This window comes from Chelonia mydas, chromosome 7, assembly GCF_015237465.2.
Source record: "Chelonia mydas isolate rCheMyd1 chromosome 7, rCheMyd1.pri.v2, whole genome shotgun sequence".
NCBI lineage: Eukaryota > Metazoa > Chordata > Testudines > Cheloniidae > Chelonia > Chelonia mydas.
Genome location: NC_057853.1, coordinates 29,087,044 through 29,103,635, shown reverse-complemented (window position 1 = coordinate 29,103,635; position 16,592 = coordinate 29,087,044). Strand labels below are relative to the sequence as shown.

At 48.2% G+C, this 16,592-nt stretch overlaps 1 protein-coding gene and 1 long non-coding RNA gene across 7 annotated transcripts in view; one reads left to right on the top strand and one right to left on the bottom strand.

The window, feature by feature from the left end:
- PACS1 (phosphofurin acidic cluster sorting protein 1) overlaps positions 1-16,592 on the top strand; it is a 99,814-nt gene that overhangs the window by 38,987 nt on the left and 44,235 nt on the right. For 4 of the 5 annotated variants that reach the window (XM_043550425.1, XM_037905256.2, XM_037905255.2 and 1 more), the window contains exon 2: positions 12,832-12,919. In XM_043550425.1, coding sequence (XP_043406360.1) covers positions 12,832-12,919 — 88 coding nt within the window. Of the gene's footprint in view, positions 1-498; positions 622-12,831; positions 12,920-16,592 lie in introns of those variants that run through there. The other variant, XM_043550426.1, reaches the window with a different exon arrangement.
- The window catches only part of LOC119566835, a 50,689-nt gene that overhangs the window by 7,542 nt on the left and 26,555 nt on the right, over positions 1-16,592 (bottom strand). The gene's annotated exons all lie outside the window — the stretch shown is intronic.

The window sequence follows — 16,592 nt, the reverse complement described above, 5'->3', positions numbered from 1 at the left end:
ACTTAAAGTAAATGTTTCCAAAGTACCAAAGTGACTCAGGAGTCTAGATCCCTTTGCCTGGGGCCTCTGACTGCTACTGTTTGTACAAATCGCTACAAAGGGAGTGTGCAGGTCCCTTCTCTTAAACAGATCAGGTACCTTATGTGTGACTGTTCTGTTTGGAATTTTGCGGTATCTCTGAACGCTTTCCAATGAGCAGTAATGACTTGGTTTGGCTTGTTCATACTGGTGGCATCTTTCAATTCTCCCTAGCAATAAAAAAAAAAAAAAAAAAAAAAGCACCCCTACCACTCACTGAGCTCTCTCACTTGCAGAACAGAATGTAGCAATGTGTGATGGTTTCCTGTGTCTCTTGTCCTTGCATAGTGCTCTGTTTACGCTGCCTGCATACAGCAGCTGGGCATCCCTGCAGAGGAACAGTATGTTTCTCTTTGTGCTCTTCTTGTATTTTCAGATAATCCCCAGTGAGTTTGTGTGTGCTTTGCTCAACGGCTCGCTCTGGGAAGAACTGAATCTGTCTGCATCCTGCTGACACCAGATAATGATCAAGCTGGGGAAGATTTATTTTAACACAGCCTATTACAAAGCTAAAGCTGAAACCTGTAGCTCTTCTTCTGAACAGTAACATTTTAACCATGTTAAATCAACATAAAAGGAAGAGCCATATGAGATTATTATAATAAACATAGTGTTTTTCCTGTCTTCAGTAGCTGCTGACACATAGAAGGACTGGGTAAAAGGCTCTTGGGATAAAGATAGGACCCTTCACAGTGGGGGGTGTTTCTGTATGTCAGTCATCTTTATATGCTTGGCATATGTTAGCATCCATAGCAGTACTAAGGAAGCCACACACCTCTACTCTTCAGCAGCATGACCATGAGAGAGAAAGCAAGAATCATAAATCAAGATGTTCAGAAGTGTCTGTCTTTACTTTGGTTATTTTAGTTTGCACATCTGACCTCCTTTTTCCATGCAAATGGGACCGAAAAGGCTGCTCACCGCCAGCAACTGAGTGTGTGAAGACTTGCCTGTGGATTTCCTTAGCTGGCTGAATGGGACAAGTGCCAACTTGTACTGAGTTAAACAAACAAACACAAGACCCCACTGGCTTCAGACGGCAAGAGCCTCTCGGCTCTGTGTTCTCTCTGATCACATTGGCTAATCCCTGGGGAAATGGAGTTCTTTACATCTGTTGCCTTCCATCCTAGGCACTCTGCTAGTATGTGTGTGTCAGACGGAGCTGGTAGACCACAGCAGCACTTCTCAGGCACCCATCTCTCCGAGCATAGCCAGGTATAGTGCTGTCTCCGCATGCTAGTAGGTGACAGTAGCTCTGAGCTCCACATGATGCTCTCATTAATCTCAAGGCAGGTGTTAGTTAAAGGGCCTAATGGTGAAATGTTGAATGTCACCATTAACTCTCTTATTGCTGATCATTTAACCAGAGCAGGGGTTTGCAAAGTGTGTTCAGCAGAATGAAAAATATAAGGAGCGAGTTATGGTGGAGTTGGGAAGGAATGTGGAGCTCTGAGAATTAAAAGCTTGGAAACCCCCTCAAGTATCTAGACTGGCCCTAAATTCTACCAGGTGGGGGCATCAATATCCTCTAATCTGACCTCGTGTATAGCCCAAGCCAGAGAATTTCACCCTTTATTGAGCCCAGTCACTTGTGTTTGATTAAAGCATCTTTCAGCAAGGCAGCCAGGTTTGATCAGAAGACACCAGCAGATGGACAATCCACCCCTTTCCTTGGCAGTTTGTTCCAATTGTTAATCACTGTCCCTGTTAAAAACTTGTGCCTCAATTTCTAACTTGTCTGGCTTCAGCTTCCAGCCATTGCTTCTTGTTCTGCCTTTCTCTGTTAGCTTAAAGAGCCCTTTGCTACCCGCTCCGTTTTCCTCATAAAGGTAGCTATGCACTGTAATAGTCGCCTCTCAGTCTTCATTTTGATAAGCCAAAAGAGTGAGCTGTAAGTCTCGCCCTGTCAGGCACTTTCTTCAGCCCTCAGATCATTTTTGTGGCTCTTCTCTGTGTCTTCTCCAGTTTTTCAACAACCTTTTTAAAACGTGGCCCCCAGAACTGGCTGCGGTACTCGAGTATTGTTCCCACTAGTGCCGTATCCAAAGGTAGCTCCCTCCCTGCTGCGGGTCACAGTGGCCCTCTTTGCCAAGCATCGCACTGGGAGCTCATGTTGATTTGTTTGTCTGTCTAGGTGTTCTGGGGTAGTGGGCGGAGCTGAGCACCAGAATGTCCCCTATACCCGACCACAATAGATTCCTCCTAGCCAGGCCTGAATACTAGTTTGCTCGTGCACCCTGCATGATTGTTATACCCTGCGTTGTAATAATGGAACCTGTGAAATCTCTGTGTCTGAAACTTGCTTCTGGTTATCCTTTGTACATCACTATTTAGCTTGTTTGTCATAGAGAGTGGCGGTTTCCTGAAACCCTTTTCTGATTTGCTTATGCTCTGTTTAACTTTCAGCTGCCCTTAAACATTACTGGCTGAATTCCAGCCCTTCCATATTCATGCACCAGTTTCACCATTTTCAAAGGAAAATAGCCAGAGTGCCAAGATTGTCCCTAGCTAGTGGCCTAATTAAGTGTGAAGACAAGTATGTTGCTTACATATTTTTTAGGTCAAAGCTGAACTTGGTCTGTTTTTTGTTTATTTCTCTAAGCACAAGAAAGGAAGGCTGATCTTGGGGTTAAAAGACAGGACTTGAGGTCTGGGCTCCATTCCCAGCCCTACTACAGACTTCTACCAGTTACATCATTGCTTTGTTTCCCCCATGTAAAACAGGGATAGCTAATCCTTCCCTACTTCAGGAGTGGTAGGTGACTTAGAGATGACCATGAAGCCTGACCGGATGTCTGGAGACCTGTGTTCCATTCCAGGTTCTACCATTAACCTCTGACAAGCCTCTGTGCCTCGGTTTCCCCATCTGTACAAGGGTGGCAGTCCTTGTCTTTCTTTTTGAGATCTAGCAGTGAGATGCACTAGAAGCTAATTATTATGGAACTGGTAAACAGAAGAGGCTCTAAAATTAATAGTTTGCTCGTTTAAAACTGCCTGGTATGAAGGTGACCTTTTTAGGAACATAGGACTAGAATGGGCCTACTGGGTCATCAAATCTAGTCTTTGCTATTGCAGCCAACCCCATCAGAGAATCCTGGTCAGAAACATGTCGAGCTCCATCTTCAAACTAGTTGCAGTGGGGACAAATAACCTTCCTATTGGAAGGCTGTTCCAGAACCACACTCCTCTGGTTAGAAATCTTCCTTTTCAAATGCTTTTTCCTCTAGCTAGTGGAGAAGAGCATTAGATCCGGTGAAACCCATGCTGCAGCATGTCCCCACTTGTCCACCAGTAATGCTACACCCCAGAGCTCTGCAGGGACTCTGACATCCCAACTAGTGTGACAAAAAGGTGTGAGAGAGGCTCAGTTTAGCCACCGTTCAATAAAAGCCTAATTATTGCAATTAATTCCTCTGGCCTGCGAGTATTTACGGTACTAGAGTTACACATGTTCGGTGCAGTCCTCTGGCTGCTGGCGAGCTGCTTTGGGCATCCCAGTTTGATTACGTGCATTAAGGTGTGTCCACATGCTACACAGACAGACTGACATAACGTAGACGAATCGATGCCTTTCCTTCCACAGCAGGAAGCATGTACCATTCCTACCTATTGAACTGGCTACCCTAAAATATCAAGATTAATAGTTTTTAAGGCCAGAAGGGACCATTAGATCATCTGGTCTGACCTCCTGTATGGCACAGGCCAGACAATGTTACCGCTGCACTGGGCCCAGGCACTTGTGTTTGACTATAGCGTCTTCCAGAAAGGCAGCCAGGCTGGATTTGAAGACAATCCATCACTTCCCTTGGCAGGTTGCTCCAATGACTAATCAGCTGGGCTGTTAAACATTTATGCTTTATTTTCCATTTGAATTTGGCTGACTTCAACTTCCAGCCATTGGTTCTTGTTCTGCCTTTCTCTGCTAGGTTAAAGAGTATCCTGCATATTCTCCCCATAAAGAGACACCATCGAGTCACCTTTTGATCTTCTCTTTGAGCATTTGAAGTCTCTCACTCCAAGGCATTTTCTCCAGCCCTGGAGTCAGACGTTTCCATGCCTCCTTTTTACACCACCTCCAAATTTTTCAACATCTGTTTTAAGATGTGACCCCCCTGAACTGGACGGGCTGTTCCAGGGCAGGTCTCCCCAGTGCTGTATATGGAGGTGAAATCCTCTCCGTGCTCCTACTCACTACCCCTTTGTTTACACAGTCAAGGGTTACATTAGCCCTTTTTGCCAAGTGTGGCACTGGGAGCTCCTGGTCAATTATTTGCCCACTATCACCCCTGAATCCTGTCCAGAATCACTGCTCTCCACGATACAGGCCCCGCTCTGTAGGCATGGCCTGTATTCCTTGTTCCTAGGTGTGTGACCTTGCATTTGGCTCTATTAAATACCAAGCAGGAAACCCATTGGCCAGAGCAGTTCAAAGGCTGCCATTAGGGGAAGTCCTGACCAAAGAGGTGCCTGGGGATATTTTGGCTCCACCCCACCATTGAGAATAAGAGCCTGCTACTTACGCAAAGTGACTGCTTTAGCTCCAGGGTAGGGGCTGGTGCTGAAGGTCTGGGGTTCAGTCCTGCGGGAGGTAAACAGGCCCAATGTGTTACACAAACAAGCAGGGGGAGGAACTATTCCCATGCCTCCAAGCACCGAAGAACTGCGATAATCAAGTGTCTCTAGGCTAAGCCTCTCTAATATTTTATTGTGCAAACAGCAGTGTAACTTTCACTCCGAGGTCTTGGAGAGCTTGACGAACAGCAATTGCTCCAACCTGGCAGCGCGCCTATGAGATGAACATTACCCAGCTGAAAGATGGGGAAACTGAGGCACGAGTGGGACTTTCAAAGAGCCCAAGAGTGAAAATCCCAGCTGCAGTGACTTCCCCACGGTGATACAGAACATCGGTAGCAAAGATAGAACCCAGGCATCCAGCCTTTCAGTCCTCTGCTGCCACCATTAAGTTATAAGGAGAAGGAGGCCATGTCTTGTGGCTAAAGCAATGGACTGGGTAATAAGAGGTGTGTTGCATTCCCAGCTCTGCCACAGACCTAGGGAAGCTGCTTAACCCCTGAGACCAGCTTCCCTAGGTTGTTTGGAGACAACCCCTGCCTCCCAGGGATGCTGAGTTCCTCAGTGCCATAATACTTTAAGTTCAAGGAGCTGGGGTGAGAGGAGAGGTGGTGGTGGTGGACAAAGCTGGTAAAGAGCTAAGTGTATTATCCTCATGACCTGCATTCCAACTCTGGTAGCTTTCAGGGGGGTTGTTCATGGGAACCAAGTGCAGAACAATCCTGTACAGGCCTGCTGTCTCATTCCTGACCCGAGTGACTAAGTTGTGAAAACTTCAGTGACGCTGACTGGAACTCTTTCAGGAACTCCATAGTGATAGTTTTCTGCCTGACAAAGCTGTATGGTTTCCCAAAAGATTTCACAATGATGGATTCCTGCAGCAGCCCCCGGTACATCAGAAACTCCTGAGTTTGCAACATATCATAGATCTTCCTTTGGAAGTTGTGGCTCTTACTATATGTAATCCTTTTCCTTTTCCCCCGTGGCACATGTGAGGAAAGTGAGGTTATTACTCCAGGATGGTTTCTAAACTTAGCGGGATGGGGAGAGGATTCTGAACGATCACAATTCACGTTTGCAGTCCTAGTCAATCACCTACCTTCCTGGCTGATGTGGGGTGGCTTAGGCTAAAGAAGTGTAATACAGGAGGTGGCCTGGATTATGTCACCTGAGTAGTAATTTTCCCTGAACTTGCAATCATGTCTTGTAAGTGACCTGTAACTTCCTCCATGGTAATCTTAGGTATCTCTTGGCATTGTGGCAAGAAAATTCTTGCTGTGTCTAAACAGCTTCAGAACTCCTAGATTTTGTTTATCTGGGAATAGATGTGGGCATGGCTTGGAGACTGGTAGATGATCTTCACTTGGAGAGGAGATGAAAATCAGGTGTCCATGCTGAACTAGTTAGATCTACCTTCAGTATTATTGATCATAAGGTGGCGGTGACTCTTGTAGACCTGTTGCAATAGATGAGCCTGCTTTTGGCTACTCCTTTCCATCCGAGGGTGTTTTTGGAACACGGTTCTTTCTCTCTGAGGGTGTAGTCATGAAAGACTGTCAAAAAATCCCAACTACCTCCCCCGTTGCTCAGTGTATATATGGGATGTGAAGAATGTGGTCGATATTTGTAGTATTTTTATGAAAATTATGTCCTTGTTTGTTTGCTCTTGTGTTGGGGGTTATGGGATCAAGAGGGGTAAATTCCAGCAGATGCTGAAAGCTTGTCAACCCAGGGAAATAGCCCACAATAGCTGTTGTGCACTAGCTTCCCAAGTGAACATTCTTATTCCACACTCATGCCTTGTGTGGTTAGTGGATTAAGCTAAAGTGCACAAAGGCATTTGTAGTGCGGAATAAGAGTGTCCACACAGGGAGTTATTGTGAAATAGCTCTTATGCTCCAAATTCACACCCTAGCTATTCCACACAGATGCCTCATATAGACAGACACTAGCAAGCACATAGGCAGATGAGACTAACAATTCTAATTCCCACCTGTAACTACCAGTGAATAGAACAAAACAGAGAACCTACTGCTGTGAAGTCCAACCTTGACCTCACGGTGAATAACCCAGTTTGGACCAAGCCCAGGAACCCAGGGATGAAAAAGGAATTTTGAAATGACATTTATGAATGGGATTCTATGACAGGGTTGGCTGCGACAGCAGGGGACTGGACTTGGTCACCCAGAAGGGCCCTTGCAGTTCTGTGTCCTACACGCCTATGAATGACAGTCTGCCTTGTTTCTCTCAGCGTAAGTTTCTGTGAATCAATAAATCATACTTAGGTTTGATGAACTATCCTGAGTCACTGCTGATTCTTACTGGTCACAAGCTCCCATTGAGAAGTCTACAGCCAGACCCAAAGCCAGTTGTTCCGGTTGAGGTAATATGGTTGGTAAACAGGGGGTGTTGTAGCCTGGTGATCTTCTTTAAAGTGAAGTGAAACTCATGGTTCCATTCCAGGAGACGTGCAGGTAGAAGCACTTGAAAGACATGGAGAGAGCAAGATTGAGATCCCAGGGGCAGCTCGTTCCAAACTGCAATGTGGGGCTGATAGGGGGCCGAACTTTAATGGCAGCTGGGCAACTCTGAAAAACAGGCCACTTCTGAGCTGGCTAACTAGAGACACCCAAGTCTGAAGATTTTATCCTTTGCTTCTGAAAACAAGAACAATGTGCTCTCCCCCCACCCCTCAAATCCTGCCTGATCCGTCTGGGGACAGCACTGATCGTTCTTCTGACTAAGACATCTTCTGTTAACTCTCCATATGCTGGGAGCTCACGGACAGTATTAGGTAATGGTTGGGATGCATCTGCTCAACCTTATCTCCTGTGACAAAGTTCCTCCTCTGCCTTGGTGGGTCCTGTGCTTATTGGCGGATTTTCTCACCTCAGAGGTTCACGGCAGCTCTCAGTTTGGCCACTTTTGTGGCTCAAATCTGCCGTTCACTCAGTTAGCCTCATCACTGGCCAGCATGGGGAAAGGAAGAAGAACAATCCCCACAGTCTCTGCTGATCCACCTAGTGGATTGGGGAACAGGCCAGAGACCATTCCCTCGGGTGGAACCCACGGTCCAGTTCAACTCCTCCAGTATCAAGGAGGGAGTTGGGGGGATGGGGGAACCCAGGCCCGCTCTCTACTCCGGGTTCCAGCCCAGGGCCCTGTGGATTTCAGCTGTCTACAGTGGCTCCTGTAACAGCTGTGCGACAGCTACAACTCCCTGGGCTACTTCCCCGTGGCCTCCTCCCAACACCTTCTTTATTCTCACCACAGGACGTTCCTCCTGATGTTTGATAATGCTTGTACTTCTCAGTCTTCCAGTAGTACGCCTTCTCACTCTCAGCCCTCTTGCTCCCAGCTCCTCGCACGCACCACAAACTGAAGTGAGCTCCTTTTTAAATTCAGGTGTCCTGATTAGCCTGCCTTAATTGATTCTAGCAGCTTCTTGATTGGCTGCAGGTGTTCTAATCAGCCTGTCTGCCTTAATTGTTTCCAGAAAGTTGCTGATTGTTCTGGAAACTTCCCTGTTACCTTACCCAGGGAAAAGGGACCTACTTAACCTGGGGCTAATATATCTGCCTTCGATGAGCAGATTGTTACAGCTTAATGTACTGCTATCTATCGGAGAAGTTCTTCTTTGTGCAATCTATCCTTAATAGTAGGTGAGGGGGAAGAAGAGAAGTTACAACTGTTAAAAAAAACTGTGTGTTGTGGGGACCATTCAGTGGTTCCTAATTGTACAATTTTGTTTGAAATGAAATACTGTTTTTTTAGCCATCATGGTTGTAGAAATAAATATACAAAAACATGAAAAAATCACTCTGCTGTAGCCATCTGGCCCAACCCTGTCACATTCCCTTTTAACAGAGTTTTTTGCCTGGGAATTGCCTGTGGTTTTTAACTTTTCTCAGAGCATGTGGAAACCCATACAACAGCAGTTCCCATGTAAGTGAAGAATATATGTAACTGTACTGAGCATTTATGAGGTTCCATGTTATGCAAAAAGGCTGCCGGTTTGGAGTTCCCTTGTGCTGGCCTCTTATCTGTCGCAGCAGCTGTGCAGATAACAATAGATATTCCTACATTGGGCTCCACTTAGCTCCTGTGGCTCTAAAAAGATCACACTGCTTGAAAGACAAAGTTGTTTTGGAAGTAGAAGCAGCATTATGTTTCCTCAGTCAGCACCTGATGTGTTTGCTGTAAGCTGGCGGCAGGTCCTTACGCAGTTTCTCTCACCTTCACAACAAAGCTGTGCCTCCCTGAACCCCCTGCACTTACCTGTCTCCTTCCTGAGCCGTGGTATGTGCTGCTGTTACAGGTGCAGTCATCTGTGCAGATGAACAGTGAGTCATGGATGACTTACCATGTGCCTGGTAGTACACAGGCTGCATCTCAAGAGGCTTCTCTTTGCAATTAACCAATTCTGGTGCCACCTGCCTTTTATTCCTCTTCTGCTTCTTTATTTCCAACTGCTAGAGATTGTCCTGGGCTTGATGCGATGTAAAGTACGGGACTGCTCTTGGGAAATCTGAGTTCAGTTCTTGGCTCTGCTGTAGATTAGGGCCCTGGGGCAGATCTCCCCTAAATTCCCAGCTGTGGTGACCCCCACCTTTCTTAATAGAACATGGTGACCTGTTACATGTTCATCTGGTCTGGCCTCCTTAGTTTGTCCATAAATAGCACAGACCTAACCTTTTAAACTAGTCCTAGCAAAAAGTTAGAGTGGTGTTGGCTCTGATGTCAGGTCAAAGGTTGATCAGGAGAGAACTTGGAGGCTTCATGCCGCTGAGAGTTGGGTCAGTGAGTTCGGCAAAGAGACGATGGTTCCCTTTTTCATGGTATGGGTGCAGGTTAACATCTATTGCGTTGAAGAGGGCAAGGTGCTCAGCTCCAGTGGTGATGGGGGTCAGACAGCTGTGAGGCCTCAACCTCAGCTGTGAGGCCTTTCACGTCTGTTTGAACTCGGCCCTGAAAGAGTCCTAGGTGGGACCATCTGCCCTACAAACTCTTTTTTGTCCTCCTGACTCATTTTTTTTCCCCTTTCTTCCTTTTTTGTCGTGCTGCTGGCTTCCTGTCTAATAGCAGTGCTTCAAGTGGGCTTCTATTGCAGTGACGTAGCCTGGAGAGAGAAGGTGGTGGTGTGAGGGACTCTGGAAAGCATCTGTTTCTTCCTTCTAGCCTTCTATTTCCCCTTCATCTCTGAAAGAGGAAGGTGCTGCCTTCGGTGCGTCCTGGGACTTCATTACTCCTCAAGTATGGATCTGAGGAGTTAGCAAAGTAGTCACTAAAACCTGCAAATGAGAACTTGGATCTGATAGAAATCTAAGGATGCACAGCTACAAAACCATGGCATTTAAGTTACCATGGTCTAGTGACTGAGCCACTGGCTTGGTCTTGAGCAATAGGGATTCATCCTGAAGTATTTGAGCATCTTGTCTCTGTGGGGTGGGGAAGTCTTGTTACTCCCATTTTACAGATGGGGAAACAGAGGCATGGAGGGGAAGTGATTTGCTCAAGCTCGCCCAGCGGCAGAGCGGGGACTAGAACCAGACCTCCTAGCTCCTCGTCAAGTGCCTTACTTAACACAAGATCGCCGAAGCCACTCAGGCGCCAGCCGACCTAGGGGATTTCCCTGTTGCCTAAAGATGAGAAGGACGCTTCCTCCATATCACCATTTATTGATGCCGCACAGGCCCCTGTGCTTTACTTTAGGAAGATAGCATTTCCGGCACGGGGTTTTCCTCTTGCTTTGGCCACTGCTCCCAGAGTATTCACCAAGGGCTTGCCGTGAAAGGAACCCTGGCAGGAAGGCATCCCCATCTACTGCTTCTTGGGCTGCCACAGTGGGGGACCACTGAGATACAGCAGTGGCAGACGCTCCCCAACGGGTTCACATGGAGGAGTTACTGCTGTGTCCTGATCAGAAGAGTCTGCCAGCCACGCACACAGTTCTGCTCCTGGGAGCAAACAGGGGTGGTGCCCGTCTGACTAACGGCACTGCTCTGAGATCGGCACTTCCAGCACTCCCCGGCAGGAGGGGCCTTTCTGCAGCCACCTCTCTGGTGGTTGAGGAGTGATGCCTTTTCATATGCAAGCTGGAGAGCACTCGCTGGCGCCCCCAAAGGTTGTAGCGTCCATCTGAGGGGGGTGCCCAGTCCTGGGGCTTGGTCCTTGGAGAGGAGGCAGGGTAGAGGTGGATGGAGCCCAAGGCCCAGCTTTCCCTCCATGAGGAAGGGGCATTGTGAAGTGAAGAGTTCCATTTACCATGTGCTAATTGGACAGCTGGGAAGGAGGCTTTCCTGCCTTCAGAGGGAGGTGCAACTGTACCTGTCCTGTGCAGAAAGATCCCTGCGGTTATTCACTATCCTTAGCACAGAAGGCAGCACCTCTGGCAGTGTCAGTCCATCTCAGCCCCCTGTCACCTGGATCTGGTCCCCACCGCTCTCATGGAACATGCATTTGCACTGCGAAGGAAGTGTCTCTTTATCTCCCCTCCCCTACGTTTGGGGTCTTCATTGCTCTCTCTGCCCCTAGAAGCGCACTGGGGCTGTGAGCACTATAGCCCGTTTCCCAAAGAGGTCCTTTGTCCAGAGCCAGCCCTCAAGATTGACCCTAAGCTGTCCTGCCATTTGATAGCCTTCTCCAACGAGAATCAAAGGGAGAGAGAACCTCCTAGCCTGTCATTTTCAAATGGCTGATGTGTGTCTCTGGGGTCTACCCAGTGGAAAGGTTATGTGGCTAATGTCACAGCTCACTGCCAGGGGACAGTGGTGGCCACTTTGAAGGACAATCGCATGTGTCCTAGTGGGAGATCTACTAGGAGTTTTCTCCCTTTGCTCCAATCTCTGGTCCCTCCAGTACAGAGAATGCAGTTAGTGGGTGGAATTTTCAGAGCACCCAAGTGATGTTCTCTTGAAATGGGATTTGTGCTCCTAAGTCACTTTGGCACAATTGAAAACGCCGCTCAGTCTCTGTCTGTAGGCAGTCTCCCTGCCCAGGTCCATACTGCCATCAGGGTCCCACAGGAATGGATCTTAGGAGTTAATAGGAGGGAAAAGAGGAGAGTGTATCTGAGCTACCTGAAGGTTTCCTTTCTCTGCATAATGAGGTCCACAGACCCAGAATGTTGCTACAGGAGCTGGTGCAGGGTTTGGCTCAGTGGAGAAACGCGCCTGTTTCTGTTGAGCTCTGCAGTACGTAGCGGTCTTGAGTTTTTCTGGAAGCAGATTGTGAGGATTCTGTCAGTCAGCCAAGCAGGTAACTTCCACAGAACAGGAAGGTCCTTGGGGCCTGGGCTGCACCCCTTCCTGGCAGTGACTGGCAGGTCAGGTTTCCCCCCAAACCTGCAGACCCACTATAATGTGGGTGTGGAGCTGGCTGCTCAGTGAAAGGAGATGTCCCGACTTTGCTGGGACAGATCAGGCTGTTGGTAAAGTACAAAGTGTCTCTCACAATTGGCGTCCTTTGAAATCTATTTTCAAAGATCCTTTAATGTGTGGCCTGCACTTCACCACCCCCTGCTCATGATAGCACACAGACCGTGCAAACCAGTGAAAATCACTGGTAGCCAAAACCCCCATTACCCAAAGGTTTGGCATGGCCCCCCGAGACTTGGCTCTGGATAATCAGAGCTTTACCTGTGTGTTGACCTATGTGCCTTCCGTGCATTTAGTGCAGTCCATAGATGTTATGGCCTGAAGGCCTGTTCTTTTCTAATCTGATCTCCTACCTATCACAGTCCATAGCACCTCACCCTGTAACTTCTACATCAAGCCCAGAACTGCCAGAGGCTCAGGCTGAACGGAACAGGTTTGAGTTGCCGTCAAAGATCATAAGTTCAAAGCAGGTCAGCTGCAGTGTGGCTTGACTCCCACATGAGCTTCCTTTCCCTTTCCCTGAGCGCTGTTTGTATTGCAAGAGGCTGGACGGGCCAGACACATAGCTGGGAAAATATTTGCACCACAGAAATGCACAAGAGCATGTAGACAGCCTTGGGGAGTGTCTACTCCAACCTGCTTGTAGCGCAAAGCTCTGAAGAGCTGTCTGATGGAATAGAAAGCCATGAGTGGATTGCATCTCTTACAACCTCTGATTCCCTGTTTAGCTTCAGGAATGCTTCATCTCTTCCTGCATCTCCCAGCTGCTCCGTCCTGTTTCTGACAGTTTCTCTTCTCCTGACAGGTTGTTCAGCTTGACCCTGAAGAAGCTTATCATGTTGAAGGAGATGGACAAGGACCTAAACTCGGTGGTGATCGCTGTGAAGCTGCAGGTCAGTGTGCCCAGTCAGCGGCTGAAGGTGGTGTGTTTTGCATGTGGGAGCAGGGTGGAGGGGTTCCAAGCTAACTAGTCACTGCTGCTGCCTGCCTGGTCTCCTGCTGACTTTTTCCCTGCCTGGTGCCTCAGTTTCCCTATCTGAAAATGAGGCTATGCCAACCTGTGTAAAGCACACTGCGATTGACGGATGAAGAGCTCTATGTAATAGCTAGAAGATAGGTATAATTTAGGGGAAATCTCTAACATGCGAGGTCCTTGCCCTCCAGAACAATCTGCCCTCCAGGCAATCTCTCCTCCCTCAGAACAGGAAAGTGCTGGCAAGGGACTGCTACAATAAGGTGGACTGTGTGTGGGTGGTGGTGGTGGTAGGGGTCGGCAAGGGGGAGGGGGGGAATCAAAGCAGCACGGGATGAGGGTGAGTTGACATTATTCAAGCAGTGAGGAGCAGCCCAGCAGGGCAAGGATGTAAATCAAACCGGAATGTTTAAAGAGCAATTTTCTCTAAGGTATCATGAAAGAGGCAGGTCTTAGGAGGGACTTGACTGATGGGCAGAGGAATGGCCTAGGTGAGGAGCCCCATGCAGACCTGGTGTGTGTGGGGGAGGGGAAGTGGCGAGACAGGCTGTTGAGTGGAGAGGACAGGCAGGTAGGGAGCAGAGTGAGCAGTGTTTTGCAGTCAAAGGTAGTGGTGGAGAAAGGGGAGCCAGTGACAGGGTCAGATCAGGCTCGTGAACTTAGCAGATGCGCTTTTCCTGGTGTGGAGTGGGACACGGGGCGTGTCAGAGAGCCCAGAAGGGAGCGGGTTACAGCAGCCAAGCCAGAAAATGAAGCCCTGGGCAGGATCATTCTCTGTAGAGAGTCTGGAGCCGAGAGATGATCTGGGGAAACAAGCAAGCAACAAGATTTTCTCTGTGCACCCAGCCCTTGGACAAGAGGGAGGCGTGGGACACGGGTGGTGTTGGGGAACGCTAGGAGGTCAGTGTTGTCCCTGCTCCAGTTAGGTGAATGCTGTTACAGATGTAACTTGTTGTGGTCTTTCTGGTAATCGTCTTGAATTGGGCGCATGAGGAATGAACATTGGCCCGTCCACTGCTTACTGATCTGCTAACGTAATGTAAGCCCTGCATCATCAATAAATGTTTAATCCAGGCTGTCGTTGTGCATCTTTCTCTGCCAGTTTCGATGTCTGCAGCTGTATGTCAGGTGATGCCCAGGAGCTCTTCTTTCCCACTCCCCTGTAATGAGTCTTGCTAAAAGTGGTTGCTCTTGCCTACCGTTCAGGTTGTCAGCTTTGCAAGAGATCATTGGCGTGCTTGACACACATTCCCTACTGCTGTCTCTCTCCCCCGTTGTCTGAGAGAGCCAGCCTGATCCAGATCTCCGGCTGTGATGCCCTGTGGGGATTCCCTGCAGCACTTGGAGAGGAGGTTGAGGGCTGAATCACTTTTGGTTAATCTGTGCAGCTGCTTTCTGTGTTCGAAAGTGCATGAAGAAATTAACCCCTCCTTTCAGGAGCTCAGGGGGTTTAATTCAGGCAGTGTCACTATGTCTGCAGCCCTTTAGCTAGGACACTTGGATGGTTAATTACCCGGGGGGGAAAGGGATGCCCTCAGAATTTCCACCACACATTACACTCTGCACACTTGAGCCATCAGAATGAGAATCCATTCACAATATATTGTCCAGATCTTCAAAATCGAACTTTCCCGCTTCTAACGTTGGTGTTGCTGTCATTAGGGCCCAGAGTTAACATTTTAGTCTAAGAAAGTGGGGCAAAGTCTCACCTCCTGTAGCTGTGGTTTTAGGCTCTTGCCAGGCTTGTGCAGCTTGGACTGTTCTGACTCATGCTGGGTTCACCTCTGAAAGTAGCCTGCAGCTATAAGAACTGGACATTCTGGGTTCTGTTCCCACTTCAGATCCTGCTCTCTGAGGCCTTCAGCAGGTCATTTATCTCACCTTTTTTTTGCCTTACCTTCCCCATCTGTCCAGGGGGCTCCTGACTGCCAGCCTTTGCAAAGTGCTCTGAAATCTTTGGGTGCAAAGCCTGTAGAACTACAGCCGAACTAAAAACTGTATCTGCAGCTTTATTGGCCAAGCCCAGTGAGGTCTTATGCCCAAATCAATAACACTTCTCTGTTGGCCTGCATTGCGATAGCTTTTGAATGCTAAGTCCAATAGATTCCAAAATTCCAGGGAGTGTTCTAGGCATCCATGGACAGCACCCTTTGATTTTGTGAAAATCAGAAGAACCGACTGGAGGAAAAGGGAGACACACAGTGCAGCTGGCAGGGGTTGTAAATGCCAGTAGGGAAGAGGAATTGTTCAGGATGGCCTTAAAAAGCACATATGGTGCATTCTTTTACATGCTAAGGTCTGCAGAGCCATTCCAGTGGATATGCCAGCCTGCTTCAGCTCGGGGCAGACCCAGCCTGAGAGTCACTGGCTGCAGCATCCCCTCCAGTTTTCTCTGCCTCCCCAGTGGCAATCCTGACCCCTCCCTGCTGCTGAGCTCTGCTGAGGGAAACCCCAAACGAGCAGAGCAGGGCCTTGTCTGAAATAACTAAATACGTTCCTGAAGGAGGCTTGACTTCAGAGCATTCCCATTTTCCCATCCCCAGACAATTCTCTTGTTTTGCAGATGGATGGCAGTCTTTTCCCTTTGCTCTGACATGTGCTCCCAGGGTCCCTCTCCAGGATCATGGCAGCAGTAAAACTGTCTTTAGGGAAGAAGGAAATTCACTTAATCTGTTCCTGGACAACTTTTCTGATCGGGTTCTGTACAGAGAGAAAGCTGAAGCAAACACATGAGTGGTATGGTTCCTGGAGTAGCTTGGCTTCAGGACAAACACAGACACATGGTGCCTGGAAAGTCGATCATAAGCTAGGGCTTGGGACCAATACTAGCAGGTATGAGGACTCCTCTCAGAAGATGATGATGGCCATAAAGGAAAACAAGTGGTGTGCCAGAGAAATTATCCAATTCTTATTGGAGCCTATGGAGAATTCTGATCTCCCAGACAGGCATGCTTCAGTGATCCTGACTTCCTATGAGTCCTATGTAGTAATTCTGGGTATCCCCTCCACATCTTGCCCTGTCACATCCATTGGCAGAGATCTAGCTCCAAGTGTATATTCTATCCCCCACCCCCACAGCTGGAGAACGCAGAGAATCAGATTTTTTTTAAGGGATCTTCTTCATTCAGTTCAGGGAATGGGAACCAGAATGAGAGTACCACATCCACCAGCTGGACCAGAGTGATTCATTGAGGTCTCGGAGCTTCCATGGATAACAGACCTGTTCTGGTCACGACAGTCAGCGTGTGTGATTGTGTTTTTCCTAGTGTGTATGGAAACCCCATCAGCCCTTCCCCAGAGAGAAACTCTCCTGTCCTGGGCAGAGCAAAGTTGGCTATCTCTATGTACGTTGCCCACCAAGGGGGAGATGAACACCAAGACTTCCGCAGCAGAAGTCGGATTAGCAGAGTAACTCCGACACCCAGAAATATCTCCTAGTTGTAAACCAGTTTGGTGGGCTGGTGATCAACTGCCTTGCATCTGGAAACTGTAAATAAAGTGCCCTGTAGCCTCTCTGTATTGGAATGTAAGGTGGTAAATGACATCTTGCAAAACTGGGTGAGGTCCCTGCTTTGTTTTCCTACCTATGGCAC